This window comes from Urocitellus parryii, chromosome 6, assembly GCF_045843805.1.
Source record: "Urocitellus parryii isolate mUroPar1 chromosome 6, mUroPar1.hap1, whole genome shotgun sequence".
Taxonomy (NCBI): domain Eukaryota; kingdom Metazoa; phylum Chordata; class Mammalia; order Rodentia; family Sciuridae; genus Urocitellus; species Urocitellus parryii.
In genome coordinates this window covers 158,021,651-158,042,011 of record NC_135536.1, presented here as the reverse complement: position 1 = coordinate 158,042,011, position 20,361 = coordinate 158,021,651, and the positions used below count along the sequence as shown (strand labels likewise).

At 42.4% G+C, this 20,361-nt stretch overlaps 1 protein-coding gene across 2 annotated transcripts in view; it reads left to right on the top strand.

Moving 5' to 3' along the window:
* Positions 1 to 20,361, top strand: part of Pcsk2 (proprotein convertase subtilisin/kexin type 2) — a 270,092-nt gene that overhangs the window by 232,997 nt on the left and 16,734 nt on the right. For both annotated transcript variants that reach the window (XM_077800021.1, XM_077800020.1), the window contains 2 exons: positions 5,210 to 5,385; positions 19,121 to 19,336. In XM_077800021.1, coding sequence (XP_077656147.1) covers positions 5,210 to 5,385; positions 19,121 to 19,336 — 392 coding nt within the window. The remainder of the gene's footprint in view (positions 1 to 5,209; positions 5,386 to 19,120; positions 19,337 to 20,361) is intronic.

Sequence of the window (20,361 nt, the reverse complement as noted above, 5' to 3'; positions counted from 1 at the left end):
TCCAGGAATATACCAAGAATCTTAGAAGTCTGGAAGTTTTAATAATTTCAAAACAATTTTATGAAAATTTACTTGCATTTTTTACCCACTTTTTTTTGAGAGAGAGAGAGAGAATTTTTTTAATATTTATTTTTTAGTTCTTGGCGGACACAACATCTTTGTTGGTATGTGGTGCTGAGGATCGAACCCGGGCCGCACGCATGCCAGGCGAGCGCGCTACCACTTGAGCCACATCCCCAGCCCAACTTCTTTAATTTTATACATTAAGAAAAAGATTAATTTTAATATTTTAGCTTGAAAATGCATTTATTCAAGTAACATTCTAAGAAAATAAACTAATTCTTTTCTTATTTTTTATTTTTAACTTTTAAACTCATGTTTGGCCTCTTCAATCAAAGTGATTGAGGGGAAAAATTAAATTTAAAAATGTGTTATTCAGAATTCACTAAGCCAAATCAGTGTACAATAAATATAAATAATGAACTTTCCAAATAACGTTGCTTGCCCATTTGTCAAATCTAGACTTCTGAAAGCTCAAGATGGCACAAAGTTTTGGAGAGATGCTTTCTCTAGTCTTCTGCCCATTTATTTAGTCCACAATTAACATGGGGGTTTCCTGTTCTTGGTGATGGAATACACGGTGAACCTGCAGACCAGGCACCTGCCCCATACCAGCTCACAGACTAGGTGACATGGACAGTGAGTAAATATGCAAGATGGTACCAGATAATGATTTTCCCAATGAACAGAATAAAGCAACATGACAGAGAGTAACTGGGTCTGAAGGAGCAGCAAGCACTTGAGAGTGGAACTCTACAGCTAGTTCAACACCATCCTGGGCTTTGGCAGAGACTCTCTGGGCAGCCCCAGCCCTGGTTAAGAGAACTTAACTGCCTTCTAGAGCTTAAAAACTCTGGTTTTAAGCTTTCAATCGTTGTTCTCATGATATGAGAAAAATGAGATCGTTTTCAATCAACGTTTTAACCCAAAGAAATGATAAATATTTGATGAGGTCGATAGGCTTACCCTGATTTGATCATTCCACAATGCAGACATGGACCTCATAAATATGTTCAACTTTTATGGGTCAATTATAAATTTTTTAAATAATTTTTTAAAAGTTTGAAAACCACTCAAACAATCCCTGTCAAAATACCCAAAAAAATTCTCTAACAGCAATAGATGGCTTTCATGTTGTTATTATTATTATTATTGATTATTATTGGCCAGTGAATCTCTGGACACTTCAGTGAGTTCACACATCTTTTTATCTGAGTATTTAAACAACCCAATAAAAGTCACCGCAAGCACAGTGATAAGTGAGTTTTCAGATCCTAAAACCTGAATGAGCATGCACTGCTCCTTAGCCTCCAGGGCTAATATTCATGAGCACAAAAGGTGGCAATTATCAGCTCTGAGGTTTGTGGGCAGTGTAGCATGCACTGGTGTTGGGTACAAATACACCCTTTATAGCAGAAGCAGAGTAGAGAGGATTCAACTCGAATCCACTGGACCACCCAGCCCTCAGGGCACCAGGGCCAGCCATATGTACAAGCTCAGCAGGAAGGCAGGTAAGGCCTCTAAATTAAGGGAAGAGGGACAAAAAGAGCCACCTCTGGCCATTAATGTACTGTACAGGCCTTCCTGGGGGCTGGGATGGGACAGAAATGCCGAATGTACACTCTGTTTCTATCTTCCCCCAACAAGCCATATCCACCAGTAGAGCATTTTCCAGCCATGGAGACAATGAATCTCATAATTCCTTTGACATCTCTTTCTCTTCCTCTCCATCCTACACCCCGTAGAGCAACCAGGGCAGAGAAGATGCCCTCCCTAAAAATCCTCAGGTCACCCTGAATCTCTATCCTAGCTGCTAATGGTGCAATCGGTTGCAAAATTAATACCGTATCTCATTCAATTAATGCATGGCTCATTCCTCCTGAGCTTAACTCAATTAGAAGAAATGTCAGGCACCTGGCCCCAGAATATGAATGAGCCTGTCTCCCAGTCCAACCTCTGCTTCCTTTAATGGCTAAAGCAGTCAGCAAATTAATATGCATCAGCTCCTATATTTTTGTGCAGCGGGAAGGGGTGATGAGAGGCCAAAGGACAAGAGCTGCAAAGAGGAGGCGTGTGCAAGATGCAGTTGGATGCACCATGCTGACTCTGACAAAATCCAGGGCTGCCATTGGTTAGCTGGTCAGACAATTGAGCCAACTTTGGCCAGGGTTGAATTTTTCTCACTTTTTCATGGAGCTGAGCTGGTCAGTCCTGGTTATTTTGGTCACTGGACAAGTTCAAGAGCATGTGAGCATTCTCCTTCCAAGCAAATGAATACTGCCCTTTCTGTTTACTCCCCCAGCACTCTCCACGGAGTGAGTACAACTTTGTGTTAAAGTTGTACTAGTCAGTTTATTCTGTGGCCCATTGGCCATCTTTGTTGCATTAAATTTTTTCAATAAATGAAATAGAGATGGATCCTAAGCAAAAATGTAGAGTTTTAAACCTCCTATCTCCTTATAAGATGAACTGTAAAACTTAATTTCCAAAAAGTTTCAAATCAAAGACTAGGTTTATTCTAGATAAGCTTCCTCCAAGTAAAAGGATGTTAACACCTATTGGATGTTTGTTGTCAAAAATATTGACCTGACTTATTACGGGTTAATGGTAGAGGATGAACAATCTGGACCTGTTATTATTTCTTCTTTCTGAGCCTGTTATTTCTACAGGGAAGAAAATAAAGTACATACAGTAATAACACCATTTATTCACCAAATATTTGTCAAGGTTAAGATAAAATACCAAGCATCATGCTGATCCCCAGGGACATAGAAGTAAAGAAAATAAATGCATTCCCTGTACTCAAGGACCTTGCTGTCTGATGGTATATGAAACATTCAAATAAGCAATTGTGGTGGGAGTGGGGGGTTAAAGTACACTGAGGGAAATTGCAATCCAAGAACAAGGGGTACACCCTCATTGAGAAGGAAAGAGAGGCCGTCGGTCTCAGTCTCTAAAAGTAGTAAGCCCTTAAGAAAGAAAGCAATTTTATGTCAACTTCTCATGCTCTGGAAGAAATTGGATGGCCCTTATTTAAATTGATTTGCACACTATACTAAAGGGTGATGTTAGAAAAAGTGTGTCCTTGAGTAATAATATCAGGAACCAGATTTTGGTTATGCTTAGCCTAGCCTCTTCATTCCATAATCCTTGTATTAGTCCATTTTCTGTTGCTGTCATAAAATACCTGAGACTGGATAGTGCACAAAGAAAAGAAGTTTATTTAGCTCACAATCTTGAAGGGTTAAAGGACAAAATCAGACAGCCCCTTTAATTCAGCCTCTGGTGATAATGGCATCATGCAGGAGTGTATGCAAGGGTGACCAATAGAAAACCAAGAGTAACAACTTACTCTTATGGGAATCTATTGGTATGCTATAAGAATTGTGTTAATCCCTTCAAAGAGCAGCACCCTCCATGATCTGATCATCTTCCCCTAGGCCCCACCTCTTAAAGGTCCCCCCCACCTCTCACATTGCCACACTGGGCAGCGAGCTTTCAGCAAACCTGTGGGGGACAAATCACAGCTACCCCCATGAGTAGAAAGACTTAAGTCAGCTTCACAGCCCTCAAGGCTCTTGCCACAGAATAGTGGATCAAGGTGACATGTCCCCAGGTTACAAAGCCCTGTAGAGAGCAATATGGCTCCAATCAGCAACATTTTGAGGGTAGTGATGGACAATCAGAAGGCCCATTCCCTTAATGCTGGTGAGTTAACCCTGGGAGAGATCTCTTGTAGATGGGCAGGGAATCATGTGAGCCATGGATGCAGCTGAAGTAAAAGTGGCCCTCACCCCTTCTGCCTGTGTCCCTGTCACAGCTCATGTTTGCCCCACACAATACTGGACTGCAGACCCTGCTCCTTTTCAACTTCCCAGCAAGAAGTCACTCCTAAATCCTAACGCACTATAGAGATTCCTTAAAAAAAAAAAAAACTAGGAATGGAATCACCATTTGACCCAGTTATCCCACTCCTCAGTATATAGCCAAAGGATTTAAAACCAGCATCCTATAGTGATACAGCCACTTCAATGTTTATAGAAGATCAATTCACAATAGCTAAGCTATGGAACCAACCTAGGTGCCCATCAATAGATGAGAGGATAAAGAAACTGTGGTGTATGGAATATTACTCAGTAACAATGGAATGCTACTCAGCCAGTAAATGGATGGAACTGGAGACTACCATGCTAAGTGAAATAAGCCAATCCAAAAAAAAAAAAATAAAAAACCAAAGGCCAGATGTTCCTCTGATATGTGGATGCTAACACACAAAAAGTGGGGGTGTAGAGAAGAATGAAGTTCAATGGATTAGACAAAGGGGAATAAAGGGAAGGGATAGGAATAGGAAAGACAGTGGAATGAATCTGACATGACTTTTCCATGTTCATATGTGAATGTACCCCAGTGAATCTCAACACAGTGAAAATCCACAAGACTGGGATCCTAATTAGAATAAGATATACTCCATGTTGGTATAAATATGTCAAAATAGACTCTACTGTCATGTGTAACTAACGAGAACAAATCAATTTTAAAAAAAGAAGAAGTCACTCTCATAAGGTTAACAGTTACTTTACCAAATGCCATGGAGAAGAAAAGGTTAGACCATATATCCCATTAACAGCCCAGCTTAAAATCACCCACTCAACATTTCTGTCCTTCCCAGTGTCCCTTCTCAGTGACAGGAAAACTGGGAATTTCTCTTTCCTAATCCCATCCTGGTATTGTCTCTGACCCTCCCTCTGCCCCTTGCCCTCTGTCATGCACAGTAGTTTTATATCTTTTCTGAATCTTGGCCCCAGTCAACACCGAGTCCCTGAATGCTGAGCTCCACTTGGAAACAGTTCATTAAGGAATCTCTTCAATGAATATGGTCTCTCCCTATTAGGGATTCCAGTAAATTTTGTTAGGGGAATACAATTTTCTTCAAGTAATAAATAATAAAAGGTATGAGCAAGATCTAAAATAGAAATATGGGACCAGCTGTGCCTCCTTGTTGATCCTTGGACTCCATAGCGTTCCCCAACTTACCAAGGGTCATCAACTTTTCCACCCATACTCAGAACCCCAGCTTTTCTCCATCCCATATCCCCTGAGAACTAGCCTACCAAAGCCCAAAGTTCTCTCTGCCCACACCTGTCCACAGGTATACGGATGTTGGACCAGCCATTTATGACGGACATCATCGAGGCCTCCTCCATCAGCCACATGCCACAGCTGATTGACATCTACAGCGCCAGCTGGGGCCCCACAGACAATGGGAAGACGGTGGATGGGCCCCGAGAACTCACGCTTCAGGCCATGGCGGATGGTGTGAACAAGGTAACGAGGAGGCCCCAGGCCACTCAAAAGGGAGAGTGTGATGGGTGAGGGAGCGGTGGCAAGACAGTGGATGAGGAGGCAAGGCAGGGGGCAGAGATGGGCTGTCACCCTGTGTGTTGGGGCAGGCCCTGTGAGAAATGGACACCAAAATAGGTTTGATGATACAGGAGATTTTCTGGAGGGGACACTGTGAAGGACACAGCAAGGGAGGAGTGTGGGAAGCCGGAAGGCCTCACACTGTGGTGTGACCTGATCCCTGTGAAAGAGAAAGAGAACAGGAGAGGAAATGTCTCAGACTGCAGCACTGCACTAAGGAGGTTTCTACTGGGCCAACAGGTGGTCCTCATACCAAAGTCACCCATCTCAATCAGGAAGGGGCCTGCAATAGCACCCCACCACACTCAGTGGTTGGTGGACACAACCCACCAGAAGTAATGTCTCAGCTCATACTAGGTGGTGGATCCAGGGGCAGCAGACTCCATGATGCACCCATAGCAGCAAGTCCAAGCAGTGAATTTTATAGCCATGGATACCTGATATTAGCCCAGGAGTGGACAGTGCAAAGAAGGGACAAAGGCAGAGCCCTAGAAGGAGGCCAGCCATGACATGTGGGGCAACAACTGCATATTAAGGGACAGGAGACTCCTTCTCTGAGACCTCAGGACAGGAGTCACCCCAGGCAGGACACTAGTCCAGGATCCAGGACAGAACACGAGCCCAGTACTCCTGGGGTCAAGTGCCTACTCCATCACTCAGTGTTGGAGCATCTATCAACAACTGACCTAACCTGGCTGAGCCTGTTTTCTTACCTATAAAATGGTCATAATTTGGAGTCCTTCATGGGATCTGGATTGGGATCCCTGTGAGGTGTAAATGAGATAAATATGCAAGTACATGGTGCTGGGAAATGGCCAGAAAATGCTAAGTGTTTGTCCCAATCACTTAGCCAACCACTCCAAAGTTTCATGGCATAAACACCACAATTATAGGCTTGTGGATTCAATGGGTCAGGAATTGGGGATTTCCTGTCTCTGCTCTATAATCCCTGGGGTCTAAGGTGCCACAAGGCTTTGACCTGAGCATTGGTTACTAAACTCCGTGTCCTTGCAAGATGTTTTGATGCACAAAGCTTAGAGCGCAGCCTCTGGTCCACTTGGGAGTGTGAGAAATGCAGTGTCAGCCCCTCCCCACCCCACCCCCTATGCACCCAACTCTGCATCTGAACATTGGTATTAAAGTCTGGGAGCTATTGCTCTAAGCGACCTTTGGGATCCATATCCTGTAACCCTAAGAGACTGAGATCCAAAGATAGGGCTTTTGTAAGCCCACAAGGGGGCAGTAGAGGCAACACATTCTTCTGGCAGTAATGTCACGGTATTTCCTCATCAAGATGATGTGTTAATGGATGGTTTGGGGTCTAAACCATATGCTCTGGTTATCTCTGTGCAAACAGGAACAGGGGACCAGGTAAGTCCACTAAAGGGGTTTCTTGTAAAGATGCTCAAGGAGGGATGAGGGCAGCGGGATGATACGGGCAGGTCCTCAAACTACCTGGGATCAGATGGACCTTCTGGATCTAAAGTGGCTCAGGATGCCAGGCACAGGGCTGTGTGGAGATCCACAACTCTGCTGTCACAGAGCTAGGCCACTCTCACCCCACCTGTTTTCCTGTGGCTATGTGCCTCCCATTCTCCAATCCATTCTTCTCTTCCTTGAGGCTTCTGTTCAGGTGATAGTTTCACCTAGACATGGCTCATTACAACCCATGAGCCTCAACTCTAGTCCTTGCCCCCAATGCTTTCAGGGAAATTTTGGCCCTAAATTAGGGGACACATCCACCTCCCCCCAGACTAGGCTCAAAACTAAGAAATATGATTCTGTTGGAAAGCCGCAGAACTTGAAGTCACTGGACAGTCAGAAGATTTCCAAAACCCCCTTTTTCTTTTCTACTCTGGATATTATCTGTGATGGTGGTCATCTGTACTCAGGTGGTCTTTGCAGCCCTCTGATGGAGAAACTTCTGCTGTGCTATTGAATTATTCCAAAGGTCTGAACAGAGATGTAAGACCATATGTTCCCCTTCAGTTATGGGGTTGAATTGTGTACCCCCACATTTACACACTGAAGTCTTAACCCCCAGCACCTTGGAATATGACCTTCTTTGGAAACAGATGTAATTAGTAAGATGAGGTCATACTGGAGTATGATCCAATATGATTGGTACCCTTAACCAACATATTGGTATCTTAATCCAGTTTATTATCATTATAATGATATTATTGGAAATAAGAATATTATTAGTATCCTTATTTTTTAAAGAAAAAGATGGAATTTGGGCACAAATGTATACTTAGGGAGAATGCCATGTACAGATAAAGGCAGAGCCTGGGTGGTGCATCTACAAACCAAGAAATGCCAAAGATTGCCCCAAAGCACCAGAGGCCAAGGAAGGAGCAGGGAATAGATTATTTTTTTTGCAGCCCTCAGAGGGAACCAACCATGCTGACACTTTAATGTTGGACTTTTAACTTCCAGAACCAATAGGCAATTAATTCCTGCTGCCTCTGTGACCCAAGTTGTTGTACTTTACTACAGCAGCCCTAGAAGGCTAAAGAAAACTAATACACACTTCTTTCAAATGGACAGTCAAGAAAGAAATGTGGCCAAATTCTAGCAATGTGGAAATGATCTGGTCACCCTTCAAGGTCACCTTGATATCACCTGGATTCCTCTTCTCTAACCAAGATGGTTGACAGTTGATCCAATGACCGCTTTTTTCCTTCTTCTTTGGGACCTCATGAGGGCGCCTTCCTCCATTCTCTAACATAGTTACCTCAAAGGAATAAGTATGCCAAAAAAAATTCACGAGGTAATCCTAGGAGAGAGACATGTTCCTGAGTTATAACTAATAATGCAGATGGTACCCAGTTCCTGAGTTCCAGCAATGCACCATCCTGGAATTGGCTCCTGCTGACCTCACACTGGTAGCTTGGGATTACACCTGGAAATCTGCAAGCCCCATAGCTAAAGATCCTTTATGTCCCTATAAGAGACCTGGTTGCTAACCACACCCGCAGCTTCCCTTGAATTATAGCATTGGCTTGGTTATGTATTCTTCCCACAAGCAAAGGCCATCCTTGCTTTCATGAGAATAGAAATTCCCTTTGGAAAGGGGAAAACTTGAAGGAAAAACACCTAAGACCCTATAAGACTTGTGTTTCCCAAAAATCGCAAGTTTTCCAACCAGAGTCACTAGTTACCCCAAGACTGTGGAGAACAACTTTTCTAAATAAGTCAAGACCTCACTTCTTAGGAGATTCAATACCCAGGCTTTCAATACAAGGGTCCCAGAAACTCGGTTAGGAATGGGAATGAGTCCTTGAAAATCCAACAGACATGAATTTTCACTGAAAGGCATTTTGTCACCCCAAACCTTCAGAGAGTTAGGCAAACAGGTGACATGTGCCCTCTGTTCACATTGATAATGCAGATGGTACCCCGTGCAGAGCATCCCTGGGTGACTGCTGTCATTTTCCACCAGCTTCCAAACTTCCCCATCCCATCTCAGTGCTAAGCACTTCTCTCTCCTCCATCTGTAGCCTCCCTAGCTGCAACTAAAAAGGCCTTTTCAAGTGGGATTGTTCTGCAAAACATGTCAAATGCACCAAAACTTAAGAGAAAAAAATTGTTACGGCTTATCTTCAGATGACAGCACGTAAATATTTTAGAAAAGAAAGTGAATATGATGAAAAATACATGATTTCTCATTTGACTTTTCCCCAGACTATGGGAATGAATCTTTCCTTGCTTCAAGGTGACATTTTTGGGACAGTATTGTGGAATTTTGTGAGTGACAGTATCAGACACTAGCAAAGATTTCCTCCTGGTTATGTTAGTTGCTTCATCTATTCTAAAAGAAAGATCCACCTCTCAAAAGTGATACCCACCCAAACGTGAAGTCTGATAATTACCTATCACACAGTTGTCATTCTTAGATTTGTCTTTTAATCTTGGCATCCTGCACATATCTTCTGTTTGATCGACAGAATAACAATAAAAAAGAAAAGGAGCCAGGCATGGTGGCCCACACCTGTAATCCCAGCAGATCAGGAGACTGAGGCAGGAGGATTGTTGAGTTCAAAGCCAGCCTCAGCAAAAGCGAGGCACTAAGCAACTCAGTGAGACCCTGTCTCTAAGTAAAATACAATTAATAGGGCTGAGGATGTGGCTCAGTGGCCAAGTGCCCCTGAGTTCAATCCCCGGTACCAACCCCCCAAATTAAAGGGAAAGATGGAAACAAAAGAGGAGGATGAGACCTTTACCAGACACACATTTTGCCACAAGCCCCATCATGCCCAATTGTCTGACACCCACTTCACACATAAACATCATCTACCTGGCTCTTTGGAGATCTGAATTTCCATCTTCTAAGTTTGCTCAATAAATACTTGAAGGAGGCAGCAAGGAGCAGGCAAGAAGTAAGGAAAGAAGGAAACCATTTCCCCTTTGTTTCATTCTTTGTCTCTCTGTGTAGTCTCCATGTTGGTTTTTAGAGTGAAGGCATTTTTCACATTATAGACGGGAAGTGGGTAACAGAGACCTCTGAATTATGAGATAGTGCAATAACTCACTTCTGTCTTCGTTTGGGATCTCCCAGCAGCAGACCCTGAGACAAGATTTGAGTTCAAGCCAATTATTTGGAAGGTAAAGGGAATATCAGAAGTAAGTAGGGAGCTATGATAAGAAACAGAAGGGATCAATTCAAACTGTATAATCCCACCAGCCACAACCATGGGCCATTGGGAAATCATGTAGAGCACACAATGGAGTTATCCCACCCTATGGCAAAGGTGCTGGGATAAAAACTGGATAAGATTTGTTGGCAAGGAGTGGAAATGCCTCCGGATTTGCAACCAGAGGCCAGGTATATGGAGCAGGCTTTAGCCTCTTGGGAGAAAGCCCTAAGACTAAGAGATGCATATGCTGACATTAGGAAATTCCCAGGCCACCAGAGGTTCTCATGTCCACAGGATATGCGCTGAGACCCGCTGCCATCTGCTCAACACCAGAGTGTATTGAGCAAAACCTAATCTGAGACATAGGGCAGTGACTCTCCAGAAATATAAAGCACATGTCAGATGACGTGTTTTATCATTCAGGATAAGGAAGAGGATACAGACCTTGTAAAGAGACTGATGGAGTGACACAGAGAAGCCATTATGGGACCTAGCATCTTATTCTGCAGCAACTGATTTTGCTCTGACAAAAATGAGGGAATTCAGATAACACGAGGGAGGCTGGAAGGTGAAAATTGACTCTTCTTCCCACCTCTGGAGGAGATGCAGTCACCCAGGGCACATCTTTGGCTGGCTTCAATGGCTGCACTCCAACCCCCTTATTCATCACTTTTTGGGGTCACGATTAGAGAGAATATCTTAGGAATATTTAAAGACAAGGCTACAGGAAATTCTCTGAGGTGCAGGTGAACAGAACACTGACTGTTTAGTCCCTGGGGGATGGCAGAGAGGTCAAGCACAGATCCAAGGTCTTTGGGTTGGAATGTGTGGTAGGGGCCACTTTCAAATGAGGGCTACCGTCCAGGAAGGAGGTGCGGAGGGCTTCCTGGGGAGACAGTGATTAATCAGGCATGGGCCTGGCCGCCTGCTGAAATTTAATCAGAGCGTGGGTTGGACACTGTGGCAGTGGGTGCTGGGGCCTCTGTCGGGCGATAAATGCCTCCTGCCAAGGAGCTCTAGGGAATTCTCCATGAGCCCTGATTTATGCTCTGCAACCAGATGAAGGTTCACAGCTGAGCAGGGAGTGCCATAGCACAGAACCTGCAGCTCAGCCTCTGAAGTGCTGTGCCATTCCAATTCTTCCTTTCACTTCTGGGATAAAGAAAAGGCTGATGGGTTTCAGGGGATCTTTCCTGTGACATGGAAAACTGTCCAGGTTGGACTCCTGCAGTACGCAGCCTTTTCAAATCAGCCTCTTTCACTTGCACTTGGTGATATACGTCTACGTTTCCTCTGTGTCTTTCCGTGGTCTGAGAGATCATTTCTTTGTAGCACTGAGTAATATCCCAGTGTCTGCATGCACCACCGTTCATTTGTCTATTCACCTACAGAGGCCATCTTGGTTGATTCCAGCTTTTGACAGTTCTGAATGAGGCTGCTGCTATAAACACGGAGATGCAGGTTCTGTGTGGGCATAAATTTGCAATTCTCTTGAGTAAATACCAAGGAACACAACCTCTGAGTCACATGGGAAGAGGGTTTTTAGTTTTCTAAGAACCGCAACCATCTTCCAAAGAGGTTGTGCTGTGGCAATGCATGAGCAATGAACCAGAGCTCCTGCTGCTGCTCCTCCTCACCATCGTGTGGTGCCCTCAGTGCTCTGGATTTGGGTCTCTGGTAGATATATAATTGTATCTCGTTTTCATTTGCATTTCCCCCATGACATAAAACTCGGGGCATTTTTCATATGCTTATTTGCCCTCTGTATATTTTGTGAGGTGTCCGTTCAAGTTAATAAACAGAAGAATGTCTGGAGCTGGGGATATAGCTGGGGATATAGCTCAGTTGGTAGAGTGCTTGTCTTGCATGCACAAGACCCTGGGTTCAATCCCCAGCACCACCCCAAAAATAAATAAATAAATCACAAAAAAATGGGCAAAGGATATTATCCTTGGGGCCTTGGGGCTTCACTAAGCTAGTCACAAGGCAAGAATACAAGTGAGAAGTAGAGATACCAAAAGATAAACTCAACCTTTAGTGAGTTTGTATACATCTCAAAACAATAAGGTACCATCTTTGTGCATCAAATTGGTAAAATTATTTTTTAAAATATATTTTTAAAAAACACAAATTCTGACCCAGATGGACTAAATACAAAGTTCTTATGCACTCATGATAAAAATACAAATTTTAACAATCTTTATTGAGAGTGATAATATAGCAACATGGATCAAAAATCTTCAAATCTTTATTCCTTTTCATCCAAAGTTTCATCTTTTAGAGACTTTGCCTGAGGAAGTAAACAAAGATAAAATACATATACAAAATTATGTTCACTTTATACATAAAGCAGATTGAAAATTAATAATAACATATGTATATCTAAGAAAGGAGAAAACAAATTATGGATTGTCTATTTAATAAGACTGATAAAATATTGTGATATTGAAGAGTATGAATCATATAAGGAAATGTTAATTATATAATATTAAGTAAGAAACACATTATAAGCAGATCAAGAAACTGGATATGTTTTATGACCCCAATTTTATTTTTAATCCTGTTCTAAGGCTTTGCATTTATTTATAAAGCTGTCAGGAATCCACAGAATAGCACTAGGGATCATTTATTCATGGAAGATCATAAAAGATGTTTTTCTTCTTCATAGTCTATATATTTTAATTATTCCTAATGAATATGATTTTCTTAAAAAATACAGTAACTTTTATGAAAGCAAGTCAATGTTGTACTAAGACATCAATGTGACCAGAAAATAAAAATTAGTCTAATTGAGTGTTTAGCTCATCCAGGGCTTGCCTTACCAGGTATGTGCACATCTAGACCCCACTGGGCCACAGGGCCTGGTCCTGTTTTTAACTAGATAGCCACCCATTGGTGAGGGTGGAGGCACTAGTTCACTTGAGCTTCTCAAAGTGGGATTCTCACCTCCTGGGATTCAGACCATGTGCTGGGGGCACAGAGGACCACAGAACCAGACTCTAGCTATAACTTCACTTTACTTGAGAGTAGGCAACTTGTCACGTTATTTTCCTATGAAGAACAAAAATCAAAATGTGTGTGAACATTTAAGAAGTTTTGAGTTTCTGAGAAGCTGCTTTGGGTGACATCAGCAAGTTTGGACTTATTGTCCTTGGCTATGAGGTTAAAGCAAGCAGAACTTTTCTACCTAGACACTGTTGACATTTTAGGCAGGATAATTCTTTATTGTGGGGTAGGGCTGCTGTCCTGTGCATTAGAAAGTTTCAGTAGCATTCCTGGCCCCTACGCACTAGATTCCATTAGCGTACACATGCCCGTGTGTGTGTGTGTGTGTGTGTGTGTGTGTGTGTGTGTGTGTGACCAAAATATCTCCAACAGGGAGCTGGGTTTGTGGTTCAGTGTTAAAGTGCTTTCTCAGCATGTGTGAAGCCCCGGGTTTGATTCTCAGCACTGCATATAAATAAATGAATAAAATTTTAAAAAATATTATGCATTTTTAGCTGTTGATACATAATATATATAGACATTATATATTATCTTTATATATATATATATATATATATATATATATATATATATATATATCTCCAACAGTGCCCCCGGACCAAAAGTTGCCCTGTTTAAGAACCATAGTGAGGCTGGGGATGCGGCTCAAGCGATAGCGCACTCGCCTGGCATGCGTGCGGCCCGGGTTCAATCCTCAGCACCACATACCAACAAAGATATTGTGTCCGCCAACTAAAAAATAAATATTAAAAATTCTCTCTCTCTCTCTCTCCTCTCTCTCCTCTCTCACTCTCCTCTCACTCTCTCTTTAAAAAAAAAAAAAAAAAAAGAACCATAGTGGCTAAATACCATATTTAATAGTGTCAGGTAAACAGGCACTAGGCCCTGGGTCCAACCACCAGAATCATGAGGAGAAGAAAAAATGGTGCCTAGGTGAAAAGTTTTCATGGTGTAAGCTTTTGAGAAACACTAATCCACATTCTAAAAGTCTGATTTCAAGAGCTGCAGAATATTTCATTTCATCAAAATGCACTTGCCTTCTTGGAAAAAAAAAAAAAAGAAAGTGGAAGAGGAGTAAAAGGGAAGACAGTTCCAATAAGAACAGCACAGCCAGGGTCGGCCTGCCATTCCATTCCCTGACAACCACAGAGAGCCACACCTTCGGCAGCCCCCCAGCTCCCTCCATGGGGCAGGCTCAAGCCAGCCACCTCCTTTCCTCCTTCCAGTTCTTAAAGGGTTCCTATCTCAGTAGCTTGGGAGGCTGAGGCAGGAGGATCACAGGTTTGAAGCCAGCCTCAGCAACTTAGTGAGACTATAAGCAATCTAGCAAGACCATCAAAATAAAAAATAAAAGGGCTGGGGATGTGGTTCAGCATTTAAGCACCACTGGGTTAAATCCCTGAGGAAGGAAGGAAGGAAGGAAGGAAGGAAGGAAGGAAGGAAGGAAGGAAGGAAGAAAGGAAGGAAGGAGAGAGAGAGAGATCCTAATCTCTGGGTCAACTCCCATGCCCCATTTGGGTTTTTGACTCTTCTTTATGACTTTGTCCAAAGTAGAATTCCCTGTTGATCTACGTACTATAGAAATGTTTGCCTGACTGAATCTCAGTTGGGACCATTTAAGTGCTGGGATGGGTTAAATTTATAAATTGACATAAGGAAAATTGACATGTCTGGGTTATTGTCTTTCTATCCAAGAAGGTGGTATTTCCATGTGGGCAGTCTCCATCTATGTCCCTCCAGACAGTTTCAAAGTATTAGCACTTAGCACTTTTCTTTTTTCAAGTTGTTGAATTTCTTCCTAAGTACTTCATCTTTTGTGTGGCTGGTATAAATGGTAGTGTCATGAGATTTCAATGCATTGATATGTAAATCACACAAAATAGTCTAGCATACAGTAAGTGCCACAGATGCACTTGCTATTATTGTCATTCTTAGTTTCTGCCCCAATATCCTCTAACTGGATTTTTATCTGAATTTGGATCATACTTGTTCTCTCTGGGTTTCTCCTGACCAGAAGCTATACAGAAGCTGGAGCACAGAACTGGACCTTAGGGCCTCATTTTAATGAGACAGTGTGGCATAAGAGTGACAGCTGTATCCCCTAACCAGCTCTTACCCTCTTTCAGATATTCCTTCCCCACTAATTTCTGCTCCCAGAATTAGAATTTTCTCTTATTGGCATATCTTCCCCAGAGGCTAAGGGACCATTTGGTGCTAAAACCCAATCATTATAAGCAAGTTTATAATTATTGCTTCATGTGTTCTGTCTGGCTTAGGAAAATGAAGTTTAATATTCCTAGGAAATAAAATATACTTTGGGCAAGTCTTATAATCCAATACAAAACTGTTTGGTGACTACTACTCTAAAAGAGGCTATCAATTGCTCTCTGTGTATCAGTAAGTTAGGCTGCATACTAAACTACCCCAAAATTTAGTAGCTTAAAATAACAATTGTTGAGTTTTGCTCATGGGGCTCCAGGTCAGCTAGGTTGTTTTGCTGATCTGGACCAGCCTTGGCTAAATACACCTGGCCTCACTCATGGCATCTGTGGTCAGCTGAAGGGGAAGCTAGACTCTGACTGGTCTAGGACAGATCCCTCACATATCTGCTGGCTGTTGTCTATCAGTTTAGGGCAGTGAATTTGACTGGGCTATGTGTGTGTCATCAACCTGCAAGCTAAGTCAGGTTTGTTGTGACGGTGCAACTAAGTTCTGAGAGACAGCAGATAAGGTTTCTTGAGACTTACAACTGGAACTGATAAGGCCACTTTCTGCCATATTCTGTGGGCCAAATGAAGACATGAATCCATCCTGGATTCAAGGAGTAGGAAATAGAGCCCTCCTCTTGATGGGTAGGGCTGCAAAGCCATTGCAAAGGGCATAGATATAATCAATCTACCACGATCCCTACACCAAGATGAGAAGGCTCAGCCTGATTTCCTCTCACCAAAGCTGCTTCATCTCATTAGCAACCTACTCATGGACTGACTCAGGCAAAGGTCCACATACGGTCCATCCCATCCCTTACAATTCATAGGACTTCATTTATCCTGATTCACAACAGGTTCACTTTCTGAAGATGCCATTTCTTGACACTGAGCCCAAATCCAAGTCTTTCTGAGCGCATGGTCCTCCACACCAACTGTACAGATGATCTATTTTCCTCTCTGCCCTGGCTTCTGAGAGCATTTCCTTGTTTTGGTGAAGTTTTTCATGAGTATAGACTTGCCAAGACATCAAGAATGATTCCCAGCTAGTGGTTGAATAAATATTTGTTGACTTATCGACTCAATCAATCAAGGCTAATTAACTCACAATCCTGTTAGAAGCAATTCAAAAAGTTACTTCTCACTGTCAGGAGGCAGACTGAGCTTGGAAGTAACCCGGGCGTCTCTCTTCCTTCTGGAATCTCCACCGCAAACCACTAAATCAGGACCATGGGAGCCCAGGTGGCCAAGCAAGGACAGACTTTCTCTGCCAGTTTCTTCTGTCTTCTTGCTCTCTAGGGTCCCTAGAATGCCCTGAGCCAGGGTGTGGAATAGGTGGAGGTTGTACACCATCCTCTGACCTCCCACATTGCATGGCTGCTCTCCTCTACCCCCCTCCCCCAGCCGAATAATCCCAAACCCCATTGCCTCAAGGGTAAGAGAGGAGGAAGCAAAAAGTAAAGGGTCCAATCCCGGGTTGTTGAGGTCAACAGGAGAAAACTCACAGAAGACAAGGAAAGAAAACAAAATGATAAAAACACTAAGAAAGGGGCTGGGGATGAGGCTCAAGCGGTAGCGCGCTCACCTGGCATGTGTGTGGTGCTGGGTTCGATCCTCAACACCACATACAGATAAAGATGTTGTGTCCCCGAAAACAAAAAAAATAAATATTTTTTTAAAAATTCCCTCTCTCGATAAACAGGGAGCCTACATCCTGGGAACAAATCTTTACTCCACACACTTCAGATAGAGCCCTAATTACCAGAATATACAAAGAACTCAAAAAATTAGACAATAAGATAACAAATAACCCAATCAATAAATGGGCCAAGGACCTGAACAGACACTTCTCAGAGGAGGACATACAATCAATCAACAAGTACATGAAAAAATGCTCACCATCACTAGCAGTCAGAGAAATGCAAATCAAAACTACCCTAAGATACCATCTCACTCCAGTAAGACTGGCAGCCATTAGGAAGTCAAACAACAGTAAGTGCTGGAGAGGATGCGGGGAAAAGGGCACTCTTGTTCATTGCTGGTGGGACTGCAAATTGGTGCAGCCAATTTGGAAAGCAGTATGGAGATTTCTCGGAAAGCTGGGAATGGAACCGCCATTCGACCCAGCTATTCCCCTTCTCGGTCTATTCCCTAAAGCCCTAACAAGAGCATGCTACAGGGACACTGCTACATCGATGTTCATAGCAGCTCAATTCACGATAGCAAGACTGTGGAACCAGCCTAGATGCCCTTCAATAGATGAATGGATAAAAAAAATGTGGCATTTATATACTATGGAGTATTATTCTGCATTAAAAAATGACAAAATCATAGAGTTTGGAGGGAAATGGATGGCATTAGAGCAGATTATGCTAAGTGAAGCTAGTCAATCTTTAAAAAACAAATACCAAATGACTCCTTTGATATAAGGGGAGTAAACAAGGACAGGGTAGGGACGAAGAGCTTGAGAAGAAGATTTACATTAAACAGGGATAAGAGGTGGGAGGGAAAGGGAGTGAGAAGGGAAATAGCATGGAAATGGAAGGCGATCCTCAGGGTTATACAAAATGTCATATAAGAGGAAAGGAGGGGTAAGACAAGATAATACAAATGGAAGAAAGGATGTACAGTAGAAGGGGTAGAGAGAGAAAAGGGGAGGGGAGGGGAGGGGAGGGGAGGGGAGGGGGGACAGTAGAGAATAGGACAGACAGCAGAATACATCAGACACTAGAAAGGCAATATGTCAATCAATGGAAGGGAAACTGGTGTGATACAGCAATCTGTATATGGGGTAAAAGCGGGAGTTCATAATCCACTTGAATCAAACCGTGTAATATGATGTATTAAGAACCATGTAGTGTTATGAACGAGCAATAAAAAAAAATAAAATAAAATAAAATAAAATAAAATAAAAATTCCCTCTCTCTCTTTAAAAATACAACACTAAGAACACGGTTTGAACAGCAAAGCAATGCTAACTGTAGGTATTCCTAAGAAAGCTTGCCTTTCGTGACTAATAATCACTGTGCAATATCTTATATGTTTAAAGTTTTATTTGCTGTGTGTTCTACTTTATCATATTAGACTTTCTGCCTATATCTGATGTTCTCTTGCACAGGTGAAATGTCATGTAAGTTGTGTTTAGTAGGATTCTAGTATGATCCAATTGGATAAAAAAGAAAAATCTATGTATTTACATATACATAGATGTAAAATTTTTATATATTTTGGTTAAAAAGTACACTTTATCCTTATAATATCAACATGTATATGTAAATGTATACATATCTTATATAGTTAACGTCTAAGTACATACATATGTATACTTACGTTTCCACTGAAAATGGTAAGAGTGGGATCATAATGATTACCTCTGGAGACGTTGGTTTTCATTTCCCTTTTCATATACTTAGATTTTTTTTTTTTTACAATGAGCATGTGCTACTGTTTTTGTAAATTTTAAATAGATTCCTGTAGTTTTTCTTACCTCATTATCCCCAGCTTACATTGTAAATCCAGGTGATTTTTTATATTGGATCTTTCCTGGAAAAAAAAAATTTCCACTATTTCCCATCAAAAGGGTCTGGTTTCCAACCCAGGAAAAAAAAAAGGAATAGTCCAATCCTTTGGTTCAATTGATGAAGAAGCCAAATCCCAACCCTTCCCAGGACAGGACCTTCCCGGGGCAGAGAACAGTGCCTCCCAGCCCAGGCCAGGGCCAGCCCCCTTGCAGCCCTTGGGCCTGGGTGCTGGACGTGGCAGCACCATCTTCCCTTGCTCTCCCAGGGTCGCGGGGGCAAAGGCAGCATCTACGTGTGGGCCTCTGGGGACGGCGGCAGTTATGATGACTGCAATTGTGACGGCTACGCGTCAAGCATGTGGACCATCTCCATCAACTCGGCCATCAATGACGGCAGGACAGCCCTGTACGACGAGAGCTGCTCCTCCACCTTGGCATCCACCTTCAGCAACGGCAGGAAGAGGAACCCTGAGGCCGGTGTGGTAAGTGAAACCACTTCTCCTCCTCATTTCTTTGTGTCTGCTGCCCCTCTGAGATAGGGTGGGACACACTGACTTCCCTCCCTCCTTTCATCAAAGAGTAGGCTCAGCTTCTGAGGGGAAGATGCTTTGGCTCTATGCCCAATTCTGCTTTGTTATCAAGATAGAGACACACCATATGTAAGTTGCAAGCAAGAACAACGATGAGACCGTTCCAGCTCATTGACCATAGACAATCTTATCATTGTGGCATACAAATAGTCATGAACTGAATCATCAGTAAGTTACCCCTGCACATAATTTCTAAGAATAAGTAATTACAAGAATTGAGGTATTTATTATACCACAGACCCATCCTAGCTAAGAACACATCCATGTTATGGTAGTTAAAAAAAAAAATCAGCATTGATGGATGGACATTCCTGGGCCTATAAACCTCCTAAATTGAACATATCTGCATATATTCTTAGGGAAAAGGATGTGATTTTTATCATATTCTTAAATGGAACCATGATTTTAAAAACAAAAATTAAGGATCACAAATTTAAGTGGTTTTTGTTTTTGTTTTTGGTTTTTGTTGTTTTTGTTGTTGTTTGCTCTTTTCTGAGCAAAATGTCTTCCTTTTTGGTCAACTAGATATAAAGACAAATTCTCCAAGCCCCTTAGAAATGTGTCACCTATAGAGTATAATTGACCCTATGGATCTTTTCCTCTCTCTGGTTATTTTATTCCTTTATCAGTCTTAGAATTCCAAACCAGGATTTTTTTTAAGCTGTGCATTTGTAAATTTTACAAAGATTCACCCACGGTTCAATAGTCTTGACCAGCGGCTCACCTCCATTAGGGTTTCTCAAGAGAGGAGGATGGGAGCTCCGAACAAAATTCCTATTACCATCCAGTGTTTTAATCCTACATTCTCTTCTGGTCTTTCTTAAATCCTACATTCTCCCGTGGGCTCTCTCCTTGGCAAAATGGTCAGACTTCTGCATGAGCCAGGAGAAACCCTTTACCTAAAAGAGGTCTAGACC